Raw genomic sequence first — 19116 nt, 5'->3', positions numbered from 1 at the left:
CAGAATTGGTGTCTTACTTTGGTTACTGTAGTTGTGCACAATTTTGACCTTGAACTTAAGTCCAAGTTTCTTGTGACTATCCACTGCATAAATATCTCACACCCCTGTCTCACTATTTGTTGTAAACATAATATAATATTTTACCCTGGGCAATGTAAATGCACACAAAGACTATGAAATGGCATTTGAGGGGTAATATTAAATATGTAAACACGAAATTCTGAAATAAATATCCGTATGAATCATCCACACTGCATACAATTACATCAAGTGAAGATATTTATGCTCCGCATTTAACATATTTCAATTTATTTAGCATTTCCTATTATAAGGTTACAATGAACTAAATATAACATGACATTTGGACTAATTTCAAGCTTAAAATAGTTTTTTTTGTTGTTGTTGCTTATTTTAAGCATTTATCTCTACAAGAAAAATGAATTATCTACTAATAGAACAATTGAATTTAATTAAAACTTGAAATTAGTAAAAAAAAAAAAAAAAGAAGAAGAAGAAGAAGAAGAAGCTACAAATAGGCATATAATCTTATATTTGATTTATTGTAAACTTTATAATATGAAATACTAGATATAATTGACTATACAGTGTTCAAAATATTTTCACTTGATAAGATGCTGCAACTGTTTTTTTTGTTTTGTTTTTTTTTGTCCTCTCCAAATCTTACTGCCTATTCGATGGTGTTACTAGTTTCGATGCACAACACAATCATATAGCCTTATGAAAATGTGGCCATGACTTAATTATCTTGTTCCCACTACTTAATTATCCTTGTTCTTGTCATCTTTTTTTATTAAGTATGGATCTCACTAGCAGCACTTCGTATACTCCAATGTTCATACTGTTAAGCACATTTCGAGCTGAAAGAAATTCATTATACAGTACATTGTGGTATTTAGTGTGGATGTAGCATGTATTGGTTGGACACTGGAATTTACAATGCACTACGAATAAAAATATTGTAAACTAGCCAGGGAATGCAATTTGTCTATGAAGAACTTGGACAATGCTACAAAATAGCTGCACCACCAAACAGTGCACTATGTGGTGAAAAGTTGAAAATTTGTGTGATAATTTGTCTGCTTCACCATTATTGTTTATTATTTGCTGTACATTACCATGATCAAACTGGATCAAATCTGGATATGGAGAACTTTCCCTGCATATATATTAGCATATCTTTTGTACTGCAGTTAACGGCGTAAGCCACCAACTCCGAGTACGGCCCTAAATGTTTCAAATGACTGATGTGTATAACGTACTGATATAAATTAGTCACTGATGTTCAAGACACTGATGTTTAAGTGACATAAGTCATAATAAGAAATCTGAGTTACAATAACTCAAGCCAGAATTCAATAAACAATCAACAATATAGCATCACATGCTAAGGGTGTCATAAGGTAAAGCAGTGTGTATTACACTTGCGTGAGTTATTAACAATAATCTATGAGACATGAAAAAGTTTAAATAAAGGAATGTTAATGGCATATTTGCCAATGCACGAGACACGGAAGAGGTAGAAAAAGGTGCCCAAATACATAGCTACTCAATAGACAATGTTTAATTTCTTGCTACATTAGCAAATGCTACTTAAAGCATCAGACCTTGCTACTGATAGCTTAGCCTGTTCTGTAGGATCTAAAATAGGCACAGATCACACAGCTTAATATGGTATGGAGAGACAAGCACTGAAGTGGAATGAAAACAGATCATCATTACAACAAAGTTGCTTTGGGTAGCCTACTGTTTGTCTATATGGCTTTAATAGACATAACCACAAATACACCTTAAGAACAGCATTTTTATTTTGTCGGACCAGCCCTACACACCTTTGACAAACAAAAAACAACAAGCATCGCATGGGTACTTCTACTCCTATGAAAATGATATTGAGATTGTCCTCAGCTAGGCCTAAGTAATCTGGACTTACTAAAGCAGTGACACCAGAACGGCCCACACTTCCTGGGCTTTTAGCCTCACATGGAACATATCGCATCGTTTCAGCTATAGATGCTCCACAGCTTTGCAAGCAGGCACACCTCAGAAACCAAATGAATGTCTGTCAGTCCACAGTGGTTCTTAGGAGAACTTCCGCTTTTGAATGGCCTCGGCTCGCACGGCCAAACTGCGAGCACAGACTGTAAGGAGTACGATGAGTGTCCCGACCAGCAGACTCAGCATCGGCCACAGCACGCAGTGCAAAAACACGCTGGCATCATGGGAACGTTGCCAAAGCACATCATCTGGCCTGCAGGGAAAGACAGAGAGGGCAGCTCCTTAGTTAATGGGCCACAACAAGCAAACAGAGCTAGCAGAGCTAACAGAGTTCTGTTTTTTTTTACTTAGAACATGGAATTGTTTATTGGATCTAACTTTTATTCAGTACAGTGTGAATGTCTTTGGAATATGTCAACAAATTCAATAAAGAGAACATGCTTAAAATAATAGTTAAATGAAATGTTTTTTATAAAATACAACAGTATTTGTGTTAAGTAACTACTCTTTTCCTGTAAAAATCAGCAATCTAATGTACACTGTTGTACATTTTTTTTAAGGAACTTGACTGGTAGGTTTTTCCAAGAATATTCAAGAACTCGTCAAAGTTTGGTTCTGTAACTTTTCTCAGACAGCCTTGATAACTTTTATCTGAAAAGTGGTCTGGGTTTTTATTTATTTATTTATTTATTTATTTATTTTTATTTATTTTACTTTCTTTAACGACATACAAACATTCTCTGAATGTTCAAAACCTAAAATGTGTGCTTTTCAAAATTTAGGGGTGCCTCAGATTTCACAGTGCTGTACATAAAAGATAACAGGAAGCAGCTACAAGAACATTTGAGGCAAAGCTCAGTATCTCACTAGGTTTCAAAGATGCTAATCTGTTCTGATCTGCCTCTTTGAATAGGGCTGATTACTCTTGTACAGAACATGAATAAATCTATATACTACGCATGAAAGAAGGAGTTTGCTTCAGTGTAAACAATACGACCTGATGAAGGATCGTTCAGCTACAACATGTAGGTCGTGGTTTGAATAAAGGTGTTTTATGCATTTACTCCACAACAGTGCCATGGAGCAGTTTAGGCATATTTACTTTCTTAATTGCTGAAGCCAATCAGAAACTTAAGATAGATTTTTGTCTGTGACTGACATCAGACTAGAAAGAATCACCACTGACAAAGTGTAGGATCTGATTGCAACACAAGATGGGGAATAATAACAAAAAAATTACCTGGATCGGCATGGGTACGGGGAAAGTTGCACGTTTGCATCGCTTAAATACATAAATTAAAGAGTGCGTAAAGAAAGTTGATTTAAGCTTTGTATAAGTGTGTCCTTCATGGTTGCTGTACTTCTGTTGACTTCAATCATTGAAAGCCATTATGCAGAAAGAGATTTAAAAATAAAGGATACTGAAATTAGTTAACATTACATACAGTCATGTGAAAAAATAAGTACACACCATGGAAATTGTTGGCTTTTTAGACATATTTGGACAAGCAAACATTTGATCAGTGAAACAGTGCCTATTAATAGGCACCTTGAAACAGTGCCTATTAATAAAGTTGATATACTTGAACAAAATCACAAGGAAACATAGCTTTTTTTAATCATTTATTCAACAGAAATATCAATAGATGTGATATTCTTTCATGCAATATTCTTTCAGTTCAAGATTGTTTGAGGGTTTTCTTGCATGTACTGCCTGTTTAAAATCCCCCCCCAAACATTTCGATGGGATTCAAATCCGGGCTTTGACTAGGACATTCCATAACTCTACATTTCTTCTTTTTGAGCAATTCCATGGTGGATTTGCTAGTGTGCTTAGGATAATTATCCCATTGAAAGGTCCACTTTCAGTTCAGCTTCAACTTTTGGACATATGGCCTCACATTATCTCCAAGCACTCTTTGATATGATGCAGAATTCAGGGTTAAATCAATGAATGCAAGCTGTACAGTCACTGAGGCAGTGAAGCAACCCCAAACCATAACATTTCCACCACCATGCTTCACAGTTGGTATGAGGTGCTTCTCCTGAAAAGATGTCTGCTGTTACTATGGCCAAAAATCTTTGGTTCGTCTTTTTTTTTGCATCAGACAGTCTTCTCTTGGGCCGAAATAGCAGTGACAGCCAGTCCTGGACAAATTGGCAATCATTTGAAATCTGCACCACTTGCAGACGATTTTCCTTACAGTGGAATGACGTATTTCATAGTGTTGGGTCCGAGTCCACCTTTGTCAAGTTTGTGTCAGGACTAAGTCCTTAACCAATCCGAGTCCAAAAGGGGCCGAGTTGGACTTAAATCCGAGTCCTTAATGGCCGAGTCCGAGCTGAGTCCGGCCGAGTCCAGAAAGTAATTAAACTGAAAAAAGATTTGAAATTGCAATTGTAAACTTAACACTGAGCTGTTAAATTAATATTTTAACCTTCACAAACCATTGGCAACATAAATGTTACAAAAAATACCTCTATTACATCTTGCCATTCTATCATGCCATCAGCACCTCAACTAGTTTCCTATCGAAAAATAAGGATATAGAGAAAGGATATAGAGGTATATGTAGAACTTTTATTATATAACAAGTGTATGAAAATACAAATCAACCTGTTTTATTATTCTTATTATTTTATTATCACACTATATTGTGTCTTCCAGTTCGATCTGACATTTCAATTATTTAATGCCTCTCCCCCACAGTTATATAGACAGAGAGAGAGAGAGAGAGAGAGAGAGAGAGAGAGAGAGAGAGAGAGAGAGTACAGAGTAGACTTACATATAGCAGTATGTCCTAACAACAAGCTTCATGCTTTATTACTGCTTTTAATCTCTCTATGAATGATAACAAACTCATTTCTGAACACAGCTCTGTTCTTGTAACTTTTTTTCATTTTAATTATTAAAATAAATTAAAAATAAATCCCTATCAGCAAGGTTTATGATATTTACATTAAGAAATACATTTCACATTTTACATGAAATTCAAGACCAACAAGAGCCACCAAATGCTAATTTTTAGGGGCGGGCGATATGACTACAATCTTATTTCAATATAATTCTATGTTTTCTTAGGTAGGTCTATCAGTAGTATTCAAGTAAGAAATACTATGGAATATGACATATACAGTAATTCTTATTAAATTTACTGAAGTTATTCAGTCAAATGAGTGTGTGTGTGATTTTCTCTTTGTCTTTTGTTGTTTGATGAACATTAATGACAGCTGGTTTATTAGACTGCTGTCACTTTAAGACCTAATGCGCAGATCTAATATATTGACACACCTCCAATTTTTTTCCCAACTGTTTACATACACTTAAGACATAACCGACTGTGTTTGCATGAATACTCGGCCAGATCTGCATTTTGACATGATGTGTGTGTATTTATTTGACCGTCCAAGACAATTTAATAAACCACTAAAGAGAACTCAATTCTCAGGTACTCTGAGGCGGCGTTCTGTGCACAAATTTCAAGTGTATGCAGGCAGGGAGACGTTCATTACATTCTTATCATCTAAATTTTATGTTCTTATAAATTTTTTTTCATTTATAAATTTACCTGAGAGCGTTACAAGTCTGAGTTCGAGTCCGCAATTGAGTACCCCAACTCTAGTATTTCAAATAACTTGGAGATTATTTAGCAAATCCCTGGCCAGACTCATGGCAACCACAACCTTTTTTCTAAAGGCCTTATAGAACTCTTTAGATCTTGGCATGATGACACACACCTCAATAGCAAAGGGAACACCAGACACTAGATATGAGAGGGGTATAAATAAGACCGGTTCCACCTGCACTCCCTAAACAGATTCTTATCACTGGCACCCAATCTTGAACTGATTCTAATTTTATGGATTTGAAGGTGTGATAAATGTAGGGGTGTGCTTACTTTTTCCATGTGACTGATTTTTTTTGTTATTGTTGTTAATTTAAACTGTGAAAATTACTACAAAATGTCAATTTTATGTCATTTGTTAGAGTGTATCAAATTGATTAATAGGCACCGTTTCAAAGAGGATCAAATGTTTGCAGTATTAATGCCATGTTACTGTGATACAGCAAAAAAATAAATAAATAAAAATAAATAAATAAATAAATAAAGCTAGCCTTTTAACATTTGATGCTCAGTATTGTACATGAGCATGAAAATGTACAGAGTGGGCTACTGACAGGAAATGAGATGTGACTGAATACCAAACTTCAGCCACTGAAATATGAAAATTATAGATGTCAAATCTGAACACAGATGTATTTCATTTTTGTTTTTGTTATGAGGCTATAACTGTAATTGTATTAAATGCAGGCGGACATGCCTTAGTAAGAATATTACAAAGAAAGTAGGACACAGCTACTATTCTGAAGAAAGTTTTGTAGCAGGACTGAAAAATGAGAGAAGATGAATTTATCTAGGACATCACTTGAATACACTGGCAATACAGTTTGGAAACAAAGCTAGCACAGATTTGTGTTCTTGGCTTCTTATCACACAAACACTGATCAAATAAAATAAATGAAAAGCTCAACCACTGAGATGTTTTATAATTAGTCATTAAGGTAGATTAATCTTTTCACCTGAGGATATTGATAACATAAAGCAGTGAGAAACTGGGAATCCACAGGTCAAAGAATCGAAACAGGAATGACTGGATAATATGAGAGGAGTGACTGTAAAATGCAAATGCTATTTCAGCAAAGGTCTTAAGATATTACCGAAGCAACTGAGAGATTGGTTTGGGAATGTGGAACAGGGTCGTTTGTTCTCAACAAACTGCAATCCATGGTTTCCCAAGCTGCTTTGCCCAGGAGGTCTGTGGTGTTGATAAGTAGCATTTATGATGCTGGTGCGCAGCCCATTCTGCACAGGAAAGCCCAGTGGGTAGAGAGGAGCCATAAAGGTGCCAGACACAGTAATAAAACACACCTGATGCCTCAGTAGAGGACAAGTCTGTAGCAGTCCTTCTACTAAAATGCACTGAATTTTTTATAGTTCAATTTATATTCCAGACAACATAGATACCCAACCAATTAAATGAATAACCATTCTATGACCACTGGCACAAGGGGTAAAGAGGTGAGAGTTGTGCAAGTGCATATATATATATATATATATATATATATATATATATATATATATATATATATATATATATATATATATATATATATATATATACACACACACACACACACACATTGAAGTCATTTAGGTTCGAGCACAAAAGATGAACTGACTGATCAGAATTTCATTTACTGATATTTCCATCTAGATGTGTTAAATAACTTAGAACATGGCACAGACCCTATTTTTAGGTGAATAAATTTAAATAAATAACACTTAATATTTGGTTGCATATCCCTTGCTTGCAATAACTGCATTAAGCCAGTAACTCGCTGAAATCACCAATTTGTTGGTTTCTTCTTTTGTGATGCTTTTCCAGGCTTTTACCACATCTTTCAGTTGTTCTCTGTTTTGGGGGGTTTCTCCATTCAGTCTCCTCTTCAGGAGGTGAAATGCTGCTCAATTGGGTTAAGGTCTGGTTATTGACTTGTCCAGTCTAAAACCTTCCACTTTTTTCCCCTGATGAAGTCCTTTGTTCTGTTGGCAGTGTGCTTTGGATCATTGTCATTTACTTCTGAATTCATTCTGCTGCTTCTATCATGAGTTACACCATCAATAAAGATTAATGAGCCTGTTCCAGAAGTAGCCATACAAGCCCAAGCCATTACACTACCGCCACCTTGTTTCACAGATGAGCTTGTATGTTTTGGATCATGAGCAGATCCTTTCTTTCTCTACACTTTGGCCTTTCCATCACTTTGGTAGAGGTTCATCTTGGTTCCAGCACTTTTGCGGCTCCTCTCTGTATTTCTTTGTGAACTCCAATATGGCCTTCTTACTTCTCATGAGTGGTTTGCATCTTGTGGTATGGCCTCTATATTTCTGCACTTGAAGTATTCTTCGAATAGTATAATATTATGATACCTTCACCCCTGCCCTCTGGAGGTTGTTGTTGCTGTCTCTAACTGTTGTTTTTGGGGTTTTCTTAACAGCTCTTGCAATGTTTCTGTCATCGTCTGTTGTTTTCATTGGCTGACCTGTTCCATATGTGATTGTGAGTAGAACAGTGGTTTCTTTCTTTTTCAGGACGTTCCAAATTGATGTACTGGTTATGCCCAATGCTTGTGCAAAGCCTCTGATAGATTTTCCATCTTTTCTCAGCTTCAAATGGCTTGCTTTTTCCCCCATAGACAACTCTCATGTTGGTTGATCTTTTTTAACAACAAATACAGTCATCACAGGCAAAACCTACTGTAGGGCTCAAACTAAGAGCAGACATTCAGAGCTATCAATTCTATAATCCAACAGGTCTTCATGTTGGTTTATCTTTTTTAACAACAAATACCGTTGTCATAGGCAAAACCTACTGTAGGGCTCAAACTAAGAGCAGACATTCAGAGCTATCAATTCTATAAACAATCAATTTAACAGGGCACACCTGGACAGCAAGAAATCCCTGTCAGTGACATGTTCCAATATTTTTGATCACTTGAAAGTGGAAATTCTGAACTATCATCTCATATTCACATTTTGACTTCAAACCCAAATGTCTTTAATGTATAGTGAAAACAACAGAATTGGCCTTGCTGTTCTAATACTTTCAGAGGGGACTGTATACAGTAGAACCTCATACTTTTGTTTCCAGACCCACAGGGGAGGGAGGGAGTGAGGGAGTATTCCTGTTTGCTCGTTTCCTTGCCAGGCAGCAACAGAAAACTGATCACCTCATGATTGTGACTCCATGTGGATAGCCTCTAAAAGGTCCCTGCTATATCATGCTCATACAATTCATTGTCGACCACAACCAAACACAGAGGTCAACCCCCATGAAGGCACCCACCAACTAGCTACACTGACTGAAGTGCAGTCCCTACTACAGAAATAGACAATAGAGGGTATATGGGCCAGAGCACCTGATCCAAAAAAGGATGTAAAATCCACTCCATTCTTGATTTAAGAAGCCTAAATGTCTCCTTAATACAAATGCTGTTTCTTCCTCTATGCATAACAGATGTAATGCCAGCAGTGAACTAGAAAGATGTATAACCATATTGTAAACATATGATAGATGTTTTTCCACATTTCAGTTGCTGTGGAATACAGAGGATTTCTTCACTTTGACATTGACACTAAATCAATACTATATTCAATCATGAAGAGAGTCACTGGAATCCTTTGTAGACTGCTCAAAGGCATGAGACTCAACTCATGTGCTACTGTAAGCCTTAACAGAAGACAGCTCCATCTCAAAAATTAACAATATGAACTCATATGCAGACTTGCAATGTCTGGCTGAGATGTTATTATTTGCAGCTCCAGTAGTGAAACTATGCATGTTGTCCTACAGACTGTTTCCATGCTGGCTCAATCTTCAGTATCACCAAGGGGGAGGGAAACAAACATTAACATCTGCTTTTTTTATGACCTCGAAATGTATGGTTAGTGCTGCATCAATTTCAGGAATTGGGTACAGACAGACAACATCCATTGGTGTTTTACATCAACCACCAAGGGGGGCATAAGACTGTTGTTGAAGCTGGGCAGGCATGTTCTGGAACAGGACAGATGGATACCTTCTGTTTTAAGAGCTGCCAACCTCCTGGGCTGATGCAGTGGATGAATAAGAGTAGTCCTGCACCCAGAGATTGGCCAATTTACAAGAAAGTAGTTCAGCTAATGTGGAACAACTACACAGAAGAGTAGAAGTTGATACTAGCCAATCATGGACATCTGTGAGCTCATGTATGCAGAAGTGGAAGTTGATCTGTTTGTGAATAGATAGACAATTCATTGTCAAATGTGCAGATATGGTCAGGGCAGAGAAACCCTAACCCTAACCCTATTTGTGCATTGTTAAGTTTAGTCAAGACTATCAGAGATAGTAAAAAAATAAAAAATAAAAAGGTAAAGTTAAAAAAAAGGCAAAAAGGTCAAAAACATTTAACCAGATATCAAGTGACTAAGCAGACCAAAAGGCAAAAAGCAAAGGTAATATGTGTAATTGGTCAAAGTGAATATAATACACAATAAAGATGAGGTGGATTACAATATTTTAATAATGCAAAGCACAGACACAAACACGACTCGAATGGCAGTAATCAAGGTTCATATACTGAGGATTGTGATAAGTAATAGGTGTGAATAATCAGAATGCTAGTGAGCTTTAGTGGATGTAGTCGGAATGTAGGTGTGAAAATGGAATGAGATTTGAAATTTTTTTGTGGAGATCAGGGTGTTTGCAAACTTACTTGTTCCTCGTCATCTAAGTGTCAGCAGCAGGAATTTTGATAGTTCCAGTCCATAACAGTCTCAATGTTTAAATCTAAGCTTAAAACGTATTTGTTTACTCAAGCCTACCCTGACTAGATTCTGTTCTACTTTCTCCCTCTCTCCTTTCGCCGAGCCCCACACGAATTTATGGAGATACTAGAGATCCAGATCCTTTCTGCCTCTGGATGGAGCTCAAATCTTCTTTAATTCCAGACTGCTGGGACTACAGCTGCTCTTAACGCCATACAGACTTCATATAAATCAATAATGAACTTTTTCAAAATATCTGTTGTTACCCAGATGAGGATGGGTTCCCTTCTGAGTCGGGTTCCTCTCAAGGTTTCTTCCTCTTAAAACATCTTAGGGAGTTTTTCCTTGCCACCGTCGCCACTCAGTGGCTTGCTCAGTTGGGATAAATTCACACCTTTAATATCTGTATACCGTGTTGATATTTCTGTAAAGCTGCTTTGAGACAATGTCTATTGTAAAAAGCGCTATACAAATAAAATTGAATTGAATTGAATTGAATAACAGGGTTCTGATAAGTTACTGAAGTGAGGTGGAAAAATTAATTATCCCTGGGAAGGTAGCAAGACCACTCCTGCTATTGGTCATGGCTGACAATCCTTAAGAATTTTTCTAGTTCTTGATTTACTTTTCACATTGCCCATTTGACTTTGAATGGTAACCAGAGGTGAGGCGTACATTGACTCCTAAATTCTCCATCAAGGTCTCTCAAACTTGCATGATTAATTGTAGTCATATGCCAGAAATAATGTCCTCTGAGATGCTAAAACCTGGAAAACGTGATAGATCAGGTACTTAGCACAAGGATAGAGAGATGACTCTGGCTGCGTTGTAAAAGCTGTCTAGGGCACAGGTAGAGATTTCCTGCAAAGAGTGCCTTAGGTGTTTTAGCTTGTTGAACAGAAAGATACAAAATGGTGGACCTCAGTAGGTATAGCGCTCCACCAGTATCTGTGCCTCAAAAGTTGGTAGTCCTTGGTTTGTCCAGGGTGACCTGACACATGAGTGGGATGAAGGAACGATGTGGTGGTACATACTTGTAAACAGGGCAGATTTGAGAGGCATCAATCTTCCATTTAGTGTATTGTGAAGCAGGCCAAGGGCATGGCGGATTCCGGTTGTGAGAAGTCCACAATACTCTCTGTAATATATGGGTAAAAAATGTCATCTTTCTTTGTGTTCTTACTATAATGATAGCATAGTGAGTGTGACAGTTCCTGATCTCCCTAGTATTTGATTGAGAGTTTGATTTAATAGAGTTGGGATTTTTGGAGTGGTAGAAATGGTTGGTTCTTCAAGAAGGCAGAAGTTGCAGAAATTTCCAGTGTTTCCAGAATTGATCAGGGCTAAAACAAAATGTTTTCAGCAGCAAAGGCCAACAAACAACAAAAATGTATCAGAAATTACACTCACCACATTACAGCACCACATAAGAGCTTATACTCACCACATTAGAGTACACACTTTCCAGTGTCACTTGCTTTTGGGGTTCTGGAGCAGTCCAGGCAGTCTCAGAGGAAGTATTCAGAATTTTCACATTATAGACAAAGACTATGCCTGCGTGCAATCTGCTGTTTCTCTTTCTGGGAGAGATGTAGCCCTTTCACTTACTTTTGTTCAGAATTAGTAATAGGTGAGGGTGAGTGACTCTCCCTGGATGCTTTAGTTAGGTTTGACTGTCTGATGATGTTCCAGAATCAGGTTGTACAGACAAATGGGTAGCTCTATGAGGAAGTTTATATTGGTAGACTCATCCAGCAAGTCAATTCAGTGATTATGTCTGAGAGAAGTCCCATTCTACATGCAACTTAAACTGTTGCCTCATTCCAACCCTTGCTAGCAGTAAGAGTATAGAATCCTAGTGTGTATGCGGTAGCTATGTGCACCTCCACCTGTTTTAGGAAATTGCCTTTCGAGCCCTACTATAGAAGTGGTTTGGTTTGATGAGTGAGGTCCTCTATAGTGGCTCTGAGAGTAGAGAGTCGCTGAGTAGTCTCCCCTGAACCACCACAGCCTCAGCGAGTACTTCAGAACCTGCTGTCTCCATGTGGTGGTCTTATGTCAAGCAAGAGTAGCAGAGACAAATGCAGGTAAAAAAAAATAATAATAATCGCAGAAGCTTATTGGTAAAACAGCCTGAAGAAAACAGCACAAAAATGGTAAGAAAGGCAAAGGCAAAGTCCAGTTAAAAGGGTTAAATCCATGTAATGCTAGTTCCTTACAGTATGTAGGACTAGCAAGAGCATGAAAGAGGTAGGACTTGAATTTGAATGTCTGTCCTTGGAAGGCAAACTGTAAAAAAATATGCAGCATTAAAATGCAAAAGGGTTTTAGGATTTTAGGTTTCAGTTCAGCCTTCTCAAGTGTATAATCTGACAAAAACACCATCCTTCATCTGAAAGAGGAAGTATGTTGAGTGGAAACCTTTGTTCGATTACACCTATGTCTAACAGGGAACTCTTGGGTCTGAGTGGCAAACTTGATGGGGCCTAATATTGATGAGGCCCTGAACCCCAGTTTGTGGAGCTGACAGTGGATATTAAGTTTTTACCCTGAGACAGTGTCTTCAGGATTCACTGATCCAATGTAGTCAATGCCAAATGAGCATCCTGTTTGAAGCCCCCATCTCTCAGGACTCTTCAATGATGTGGGGTACCATTAAAGGGGGGCTCAGGTGCTTGGTAGTGGCCTAAGACAGACTGTGTTGGTGCAGAATGCACTTTCCATTTGGCTATGCTGGTTACTAGTTTCAACCCCAAAGAGCAGCCCCAGCACATAAGGCAGATTTGATTTAAATGTGTCCAGCAATGCAGATTATGCCAACCATACTTGCATGCATAAACCAGATTGGCAGAGAGCAGTCTCATGTTAAATGATTTGTGCTCGATGCCATGCAAAAGAGCATGTTCTCGTCTATGGGCTGCACGTCAGCATGCAGTCCATTCAAGACACTGCCGGATGCAAGCTAAAGGCCAATACAGATTTGTTTCTGAATGACACTAAAATTGGCATGGAATATTACAGTTCAACCATGAATAACTCTTAGCATGGGAAAATCTCCCAGATGCGGCCATAGACGTAGCATCATCTGAGATGCACAAGCTGGGAAAAAAATATCACATTTTGGGCTTTATACCTGGAGGACAGTAGAGGTATGACATGGTTACAAACTCTGGATTTTGGGAGTTATGTTCTTTGTGGTGAATTCTAACTACCATGCCAAGGGCAGGAGCTCAAATAAAAAGTGCTCTTTCCCCTGGTTTGCTCTAAATGGCATATTGCTGAGAGATTTCTTTCATACATGTAGGAGTATGTCAAGTGGATGGATTTTTCAATGATTTCAAAATAAAAAAGGCAGTGCTTGAGAGAACGTAAAAGTGCAACAAAAATTCTAATTTGACTGAGAATGGTATTAGTATTGGTATTCTAACAGCATTGATATTTTTTGACTATTATGTAAAGAAATGTGTTATTTGTGGCATGAAGGTGCCAGCGGGGGTGTGGTCAAGTGCCATCTGCGGAGGTTGGGAGGAGTCTGAGAGAACAAGCAGGTAATGAGGGATTGTTTACACCACTGCACTGTTAATGGCAGCCTGCATATTTTCCATGTCTTTTCTCAGTAGGCTGCCCTTGACCAGAGAGAGGTCCCATAAACCTGAAATGCTGAAAGAGAAAGATCTTTTTTTTTTTTTTTTTTTTTTTTTTTTAAATGAGTGGCACTGAAACTAAGCTGTTAAGCCTTTCATTTAACTGAATAAAAATAAAGGAAAAGACCTCTCAACACCCAACACGTCTCCTTTTTTCATACCAGCCAGAGTGCTACATAATTTAAATAATGCTATTTTGGACTTGGATTTTATAATGGATTTGGATGGAGTTTAAACTTCACTTGTGAAAAATGGATTAGTGCATGTTTTAAGGTGTGTCTCACAGCTGGTGTGGAATTAAAAACTAGTTAAAACACAAGTTCACTAAAAGCTGATACAGAAAAGTTTTTAGTGTGAATTGGCCTATAGTAGCCACAAATGAGTTCGTTCTTATTTGTTACAGATAAAATTATTAAGTCTGTTGTATTTAGTAATCATTTGGGTGAAGTGGATTTACACAGTGTAAGTACTGAACATCCACAAAACTGGGTTATCAGCAGTGGTACAGGTTTGTTAACACTGCACGTGAAGTGTCTGTTGATGGTAATGCACATGCATTTTTGGGCCGAAATACAAAAAAGTTTGGACATGAAAATAGCAACTGAGTACAAACAAAAGAAAAAAATAGACTTGTACCCAACCGTAAAAGCAACACATCAGCATTAACCAGCCAATTACACTGCACAGTCTGATGGCATCCTGCATATATTCTCAGTCACCTGAAGAACAATTAGTCTTCTGTTTTTCCTTACAAATCAGATAAATGCATGAGCATCAGTTATTCCATGTGGACGTTCAACCACAATTTCCAACCCTATTTACTCATATCTTTCCTATAGATCTGAATGCAGAAAACTGTCATCAGAATTCACATTCATACTTGGTAATGCTATTGCTATTCATACTTGGTTTCTATGTATGACATAATGAGTATTCCATTTACGGCAGTAATGAATGATCAAGATAAGGAACAAGTGTTCAAGAGCCAATGCTGCATGACCTGATCAATTGTTAGAAGTGCGTGAGACATTTATTAAATGCTACTTCATACAAAGACAAACGATGAAAACCAAGCACTCACACATTCACAAAACCGATATCTTGATAAATACATCTCTTACTGTTAAGAACAGTTATTTGCATATTGCAGATATTTGCAATATTACTGACAGTGGTGGTGCAAACTTAGTGTAGAACAGTTGATATACAGTAAACTTACAGTAAAAATTTTCCATCAGAGCTCTAGAGTTTAGGTCTTAGACTCAGTAAGCCTGACAACAATTACCCACTGTACTTCTAATCTACTACTACCTAATCTTCTATACAGCTTTTTTTAAAAATACAATTTATTACACAGAGCTGTCTTACTGTAACTTTGCACTTTGTGTAGCGTCAGAGAATGAGAAGTGTGTGAAGAGAATGTGGTACCTCCTCTGAGGATTGAAGAAGCATGTGAAGGACTGGTTACTACCCTCTTCACTCCAGTAGTGTTGTAACCTTAGGATCTCTTCTCGCATCTTCTGGTTATCTCGCTCACATTTGGGGACATAAGAACACTAGAGAGAGAAACCAAGATGATAGAGAATGTATCTTTATCATCTTTTGAGGCTTTAAAAGTACATGTTGGCCTGTTCAGTGAGGAAAATAGCATTAACAACACTATTTGGCTGGATATCTCACACTTGTTTGCTTTTAAAGGTAGATGCAGACACTGACATATTACGGTTTTTATTTATTACGGTTTTATGGCAAACACTCACGATCCATAGACATATGATGGACAAAGTATTTATTTTTAACTTGCAGTGAAGAAATGACAAAAGCAAGCTTCCCTCTCAAAACCACAACCCTATACACCTCTTCTAAAGGCATTATTCAAGTTTGATAATTAAAGACATCATATATATATATATATATATATATATATATATATATATATATATATATATATATATATATATATATATATATATAATCCAGTTGATTTAAGCAATTTAAGCCAAGAGTGTCTAGAAATCAGAAACCCAACTTTTCATATTCTGTGGTGTCAGAGTGTGTAGAGTGTATGCTAGGCCTATTTACAAAAGATGAACATATGCACATATCATTATTTAAATAATTTCTTCCCTTATTCTACTTAACCCAAGGTAAATGTATATGAAAATAGTGAAAAAAGAAATACCATATTGGAATATCAGTCTATGATACCGCTCTGGTTTTTAAAGATCAAGGCCCTTGGGCTGAAAAAAAAAAAAATACAGAATTCTGATTGAATTTGCTTCACCAGGGCAACCAGGTTACCATGGAAATGTGAGGATAGGGGCAGTGTGTAAGTGAATGCCTAACGTAATGGGTGCAGGGTTCACCAAGACCTGCTTAGCTCTCAAATAGACATCTATGCATGTAAAACAAGACCGCAAGTTTTCAGTAATTATCTATTCAGGTATCAGTCATTTCATATATGTCCCCATAATATTGCCATAATGTAAATGTACTATATCCATTTGTCTATCAAGGTTAGTGGACAGAAGAGTGTTCGCACATCTCTTCACTGTGTATTATTGTGAGTATGTGCTCATCGATGTGTTCATTGATTGACCATCCAAAATGTCTGCACAACAGCACAGATTTTCAAGCTCTCGACAAAATTATCTATATACAGAGAGATTATGCACATACAAATATATTGAATTAATTTAATTGCATTAGTTCCACTTTGGGAATGCTGCCTTGTGATGTATTTCCCTTCCAGGCACAATATGGCCATTCAAATCATCTGCCCTAAGTTTGAGGTGAGAACATACTGTATAGACTAGCATGAAAAAATTAATGATATGACCGGAAAGCAGGTCTGTGTGCTGAAAGCATATAATTTAAACCAAAACCATATCACAAACACTGGGCATAACAAGATCAACAGTTTGGGATGAGGTGCAAAAAAAGAAAGAAATAAAGAAAAAGAACAAAAGAAAAACACTAGTGCTAACTTACATCTGGGTTACGCATGTAACCCTGTTCACTGAGAAGGGAACGAGACATTGCGGTAGCTGAACGCTGTCGGAAGCGCCCTCGCTCATGAAAGGACTCTGAAACTTGTGTAACACCATGCCTATTTATAGGCCTGCCGTGATCAGGTGACATGGCAATTAAGCGCGTCACATGATATATAAACGACACCTGTGAACCGCGCCGTTAGCCTTATTATCTGAAGTGAAGATGCAATTCCCAGGCATGCCACAGTATGACAAAGCTACGCAACATCTTGTTCTCTTCTCAGGGAACAGGGTTACATGCGCAACCCAGACATTCCCTTTCAAAGGGATCTCAACGTTGCGTTAGCTGAACGATGTGGGAACAAGAATACCCGCTCCGTCATACTGAGGGCACGGCCTGTTCAAAAAGATCCGAGCCCGAAGGTCACTGCAAGACACCAGTATATCCAGGCTGTAAAATCGAATGAATGTGTGTGGCGTAGACCACCCCGCCACAGCACACACATCCTGTAAGGATACCCCTTTGGACAAAGTCTTCGAGGAGGCGATCCCCTAGGGGAATGAGCCCTTATGCCTAGAGGCGTAGCAAGACCACACGCCTCATAAGTGATAGAGATTTTTTCCACTATCCAATTAGAGATGTGCTGCTTCAACACAGCATCACCTCTACTGTCTCCGCCAAAGCCAACCAGCAGCTGCTCAGACTTACGCCGCTGGCCGGAGCGGTGGACGTAAATAGAGAGAGCCCTTACTGGACATAGTCGGTGCAATTTCTCTTGTTCCAGGATGCGGAACGGAGGAGGGCAGAAAACCTGCAACACTACTGGCTGGGCAGCAGATGAAGGCCCTTTAGAAATATAATCCGGCCTAGGAGACAAGAGACAGGCCTTGTCTAATCCAGGGGTAAAGTCAAGGCAGGAAGGGGCAACAGAGAGAGCTTGTAGATCTCCTACTCACTTGAGAGCTGTCAGGGCCAGCATAAGAGCTACCTTTAGTGTCAGAAGCTTCTCAGAGGCTGACTCTAAGGGCTCAAATGTGGCACCTGACAGACCTTCCAGGACCACAGAAAGGACCCAGGAAGGTATGGGTGGTCTGCAGATGTGCCTCAGCTGCCTGACACCACACATAAACGTGAAGTTACTGCCTCACAGAGGCTCCATCAATAGGGGTGTGGCTGACCAAAATCGTGGCCACATAGACCCTGATTGTCCATGTGGTAGCCACATAGACCCTACTGGGAAACATCCTCGTACAAACTCCAGGACTGTAGCTATTGCACAGTTCACTGGGTCTAGCTGACATTCCTCACACCACAAGACAAAAAGTCACCACTTGAGCACATACAATTTACTCGTGGATCGTGCTCTAGCATTCTTCATGGTCTCTACAACCTCAGTTGCAAGACCACAATTTATGAGCTGGTGCCCCTCAGGGGCCAGACCCACAGTTTCCATAGTTCCAGACGAGGGTGATAAATCAGTCATCTGACCTGAGACAGTAGATCCCTCCAGATGGGAATCTCCCAAGGAGTGCCATCCAGCAGGGATATTATCTCTGAGAAGGATATTTGAGTTGGCCAATAAGGTGCTACTAGCAACAGACAATCTTGGTGAACACTCACTAGAACTTGTGGGAGCAGAGCGATCACGGGAAAAACATACAGATGTGACTTCGACCATGTGTGCACCATGGTGTCCAGCCCTAATGGTGTGGGAGGAATGATGGCGAACCACAGTGGGCAGTGTGTTGTCTCCTCAGAGGTGAACACATCCACTTCCGCTAGGCTAAACCTCCACCATATGGACTCTACCACTTGTGGATGGAGCCTCCAATCCTTGGGCCTCAGCCCCTGCCTCAACAGGATGTCTGCCCCCACATTCCACTTTACAAGAATGTACATTGCACTCACTGACAAAAACTTTCCCTCTACAAATAGAAGAATTAGTTGCGCCTGCCTGCACAGGGGGCGCGAACATAATCCTCCCTGGGGGTTGATATATGAGAAAACTGCTGTGTTGTCTGTCACAACTAACACATGGTGACCTATCAATTAAGGAAGAAAGAATTTCAGTGCTAGAAATACGGCCCACATTT

General features: G+C 38.6%; 1 protein-coding gene across 1 annotated transcript in view; it reads right to left on the bottom strand.

Moving 5' to 3' along the window:
* Positions 1–482: 482 nt before the first annotated feature.
* The window catches only part of LOC108280091 (calcium-activated potassium channel subunit beta-4), a 48817-nt gene continuing 30183 nt past the window's right edge, over positions 483–19116 (bottom strand). Inside the window, exons 2-3 of the mRNA XM_017494867.3 lie at positions 15458–15585; positions 483–2269 (exon numbers count right to left, since the gene is read on the bottom strand). Of these exons, the coding sequence (XP_017350356.1) occupies positions 2101–2269; positions 15458–15585 (297 nt within the window). The 3' untranslated portion in view covers positions 483–2100. The remainder of the gene's footprint in view (positions 2270–15457; positions 15586–19116) is intronic.

This window comes from Ictalurus punctatus, chromosome 19, assembly GCF_001660625.3.
Source record: "Ictalurus punctatus breed USDA103 chromosome 19, Coco_2.0, whole genome shotgun sequence".
Taxonomy (NCBI): Eukaryota; Metazoa; Chordata; class Actinopteri; order Siluriformes; family Ictaluridae; genus Ictalurus; species Ictalurus punctatus.
The sequence above is the reverse complement of the archived record's forward strand: the minus strand, read 5'-3'. Positions and strand labels throughout refer to the sequence as shown.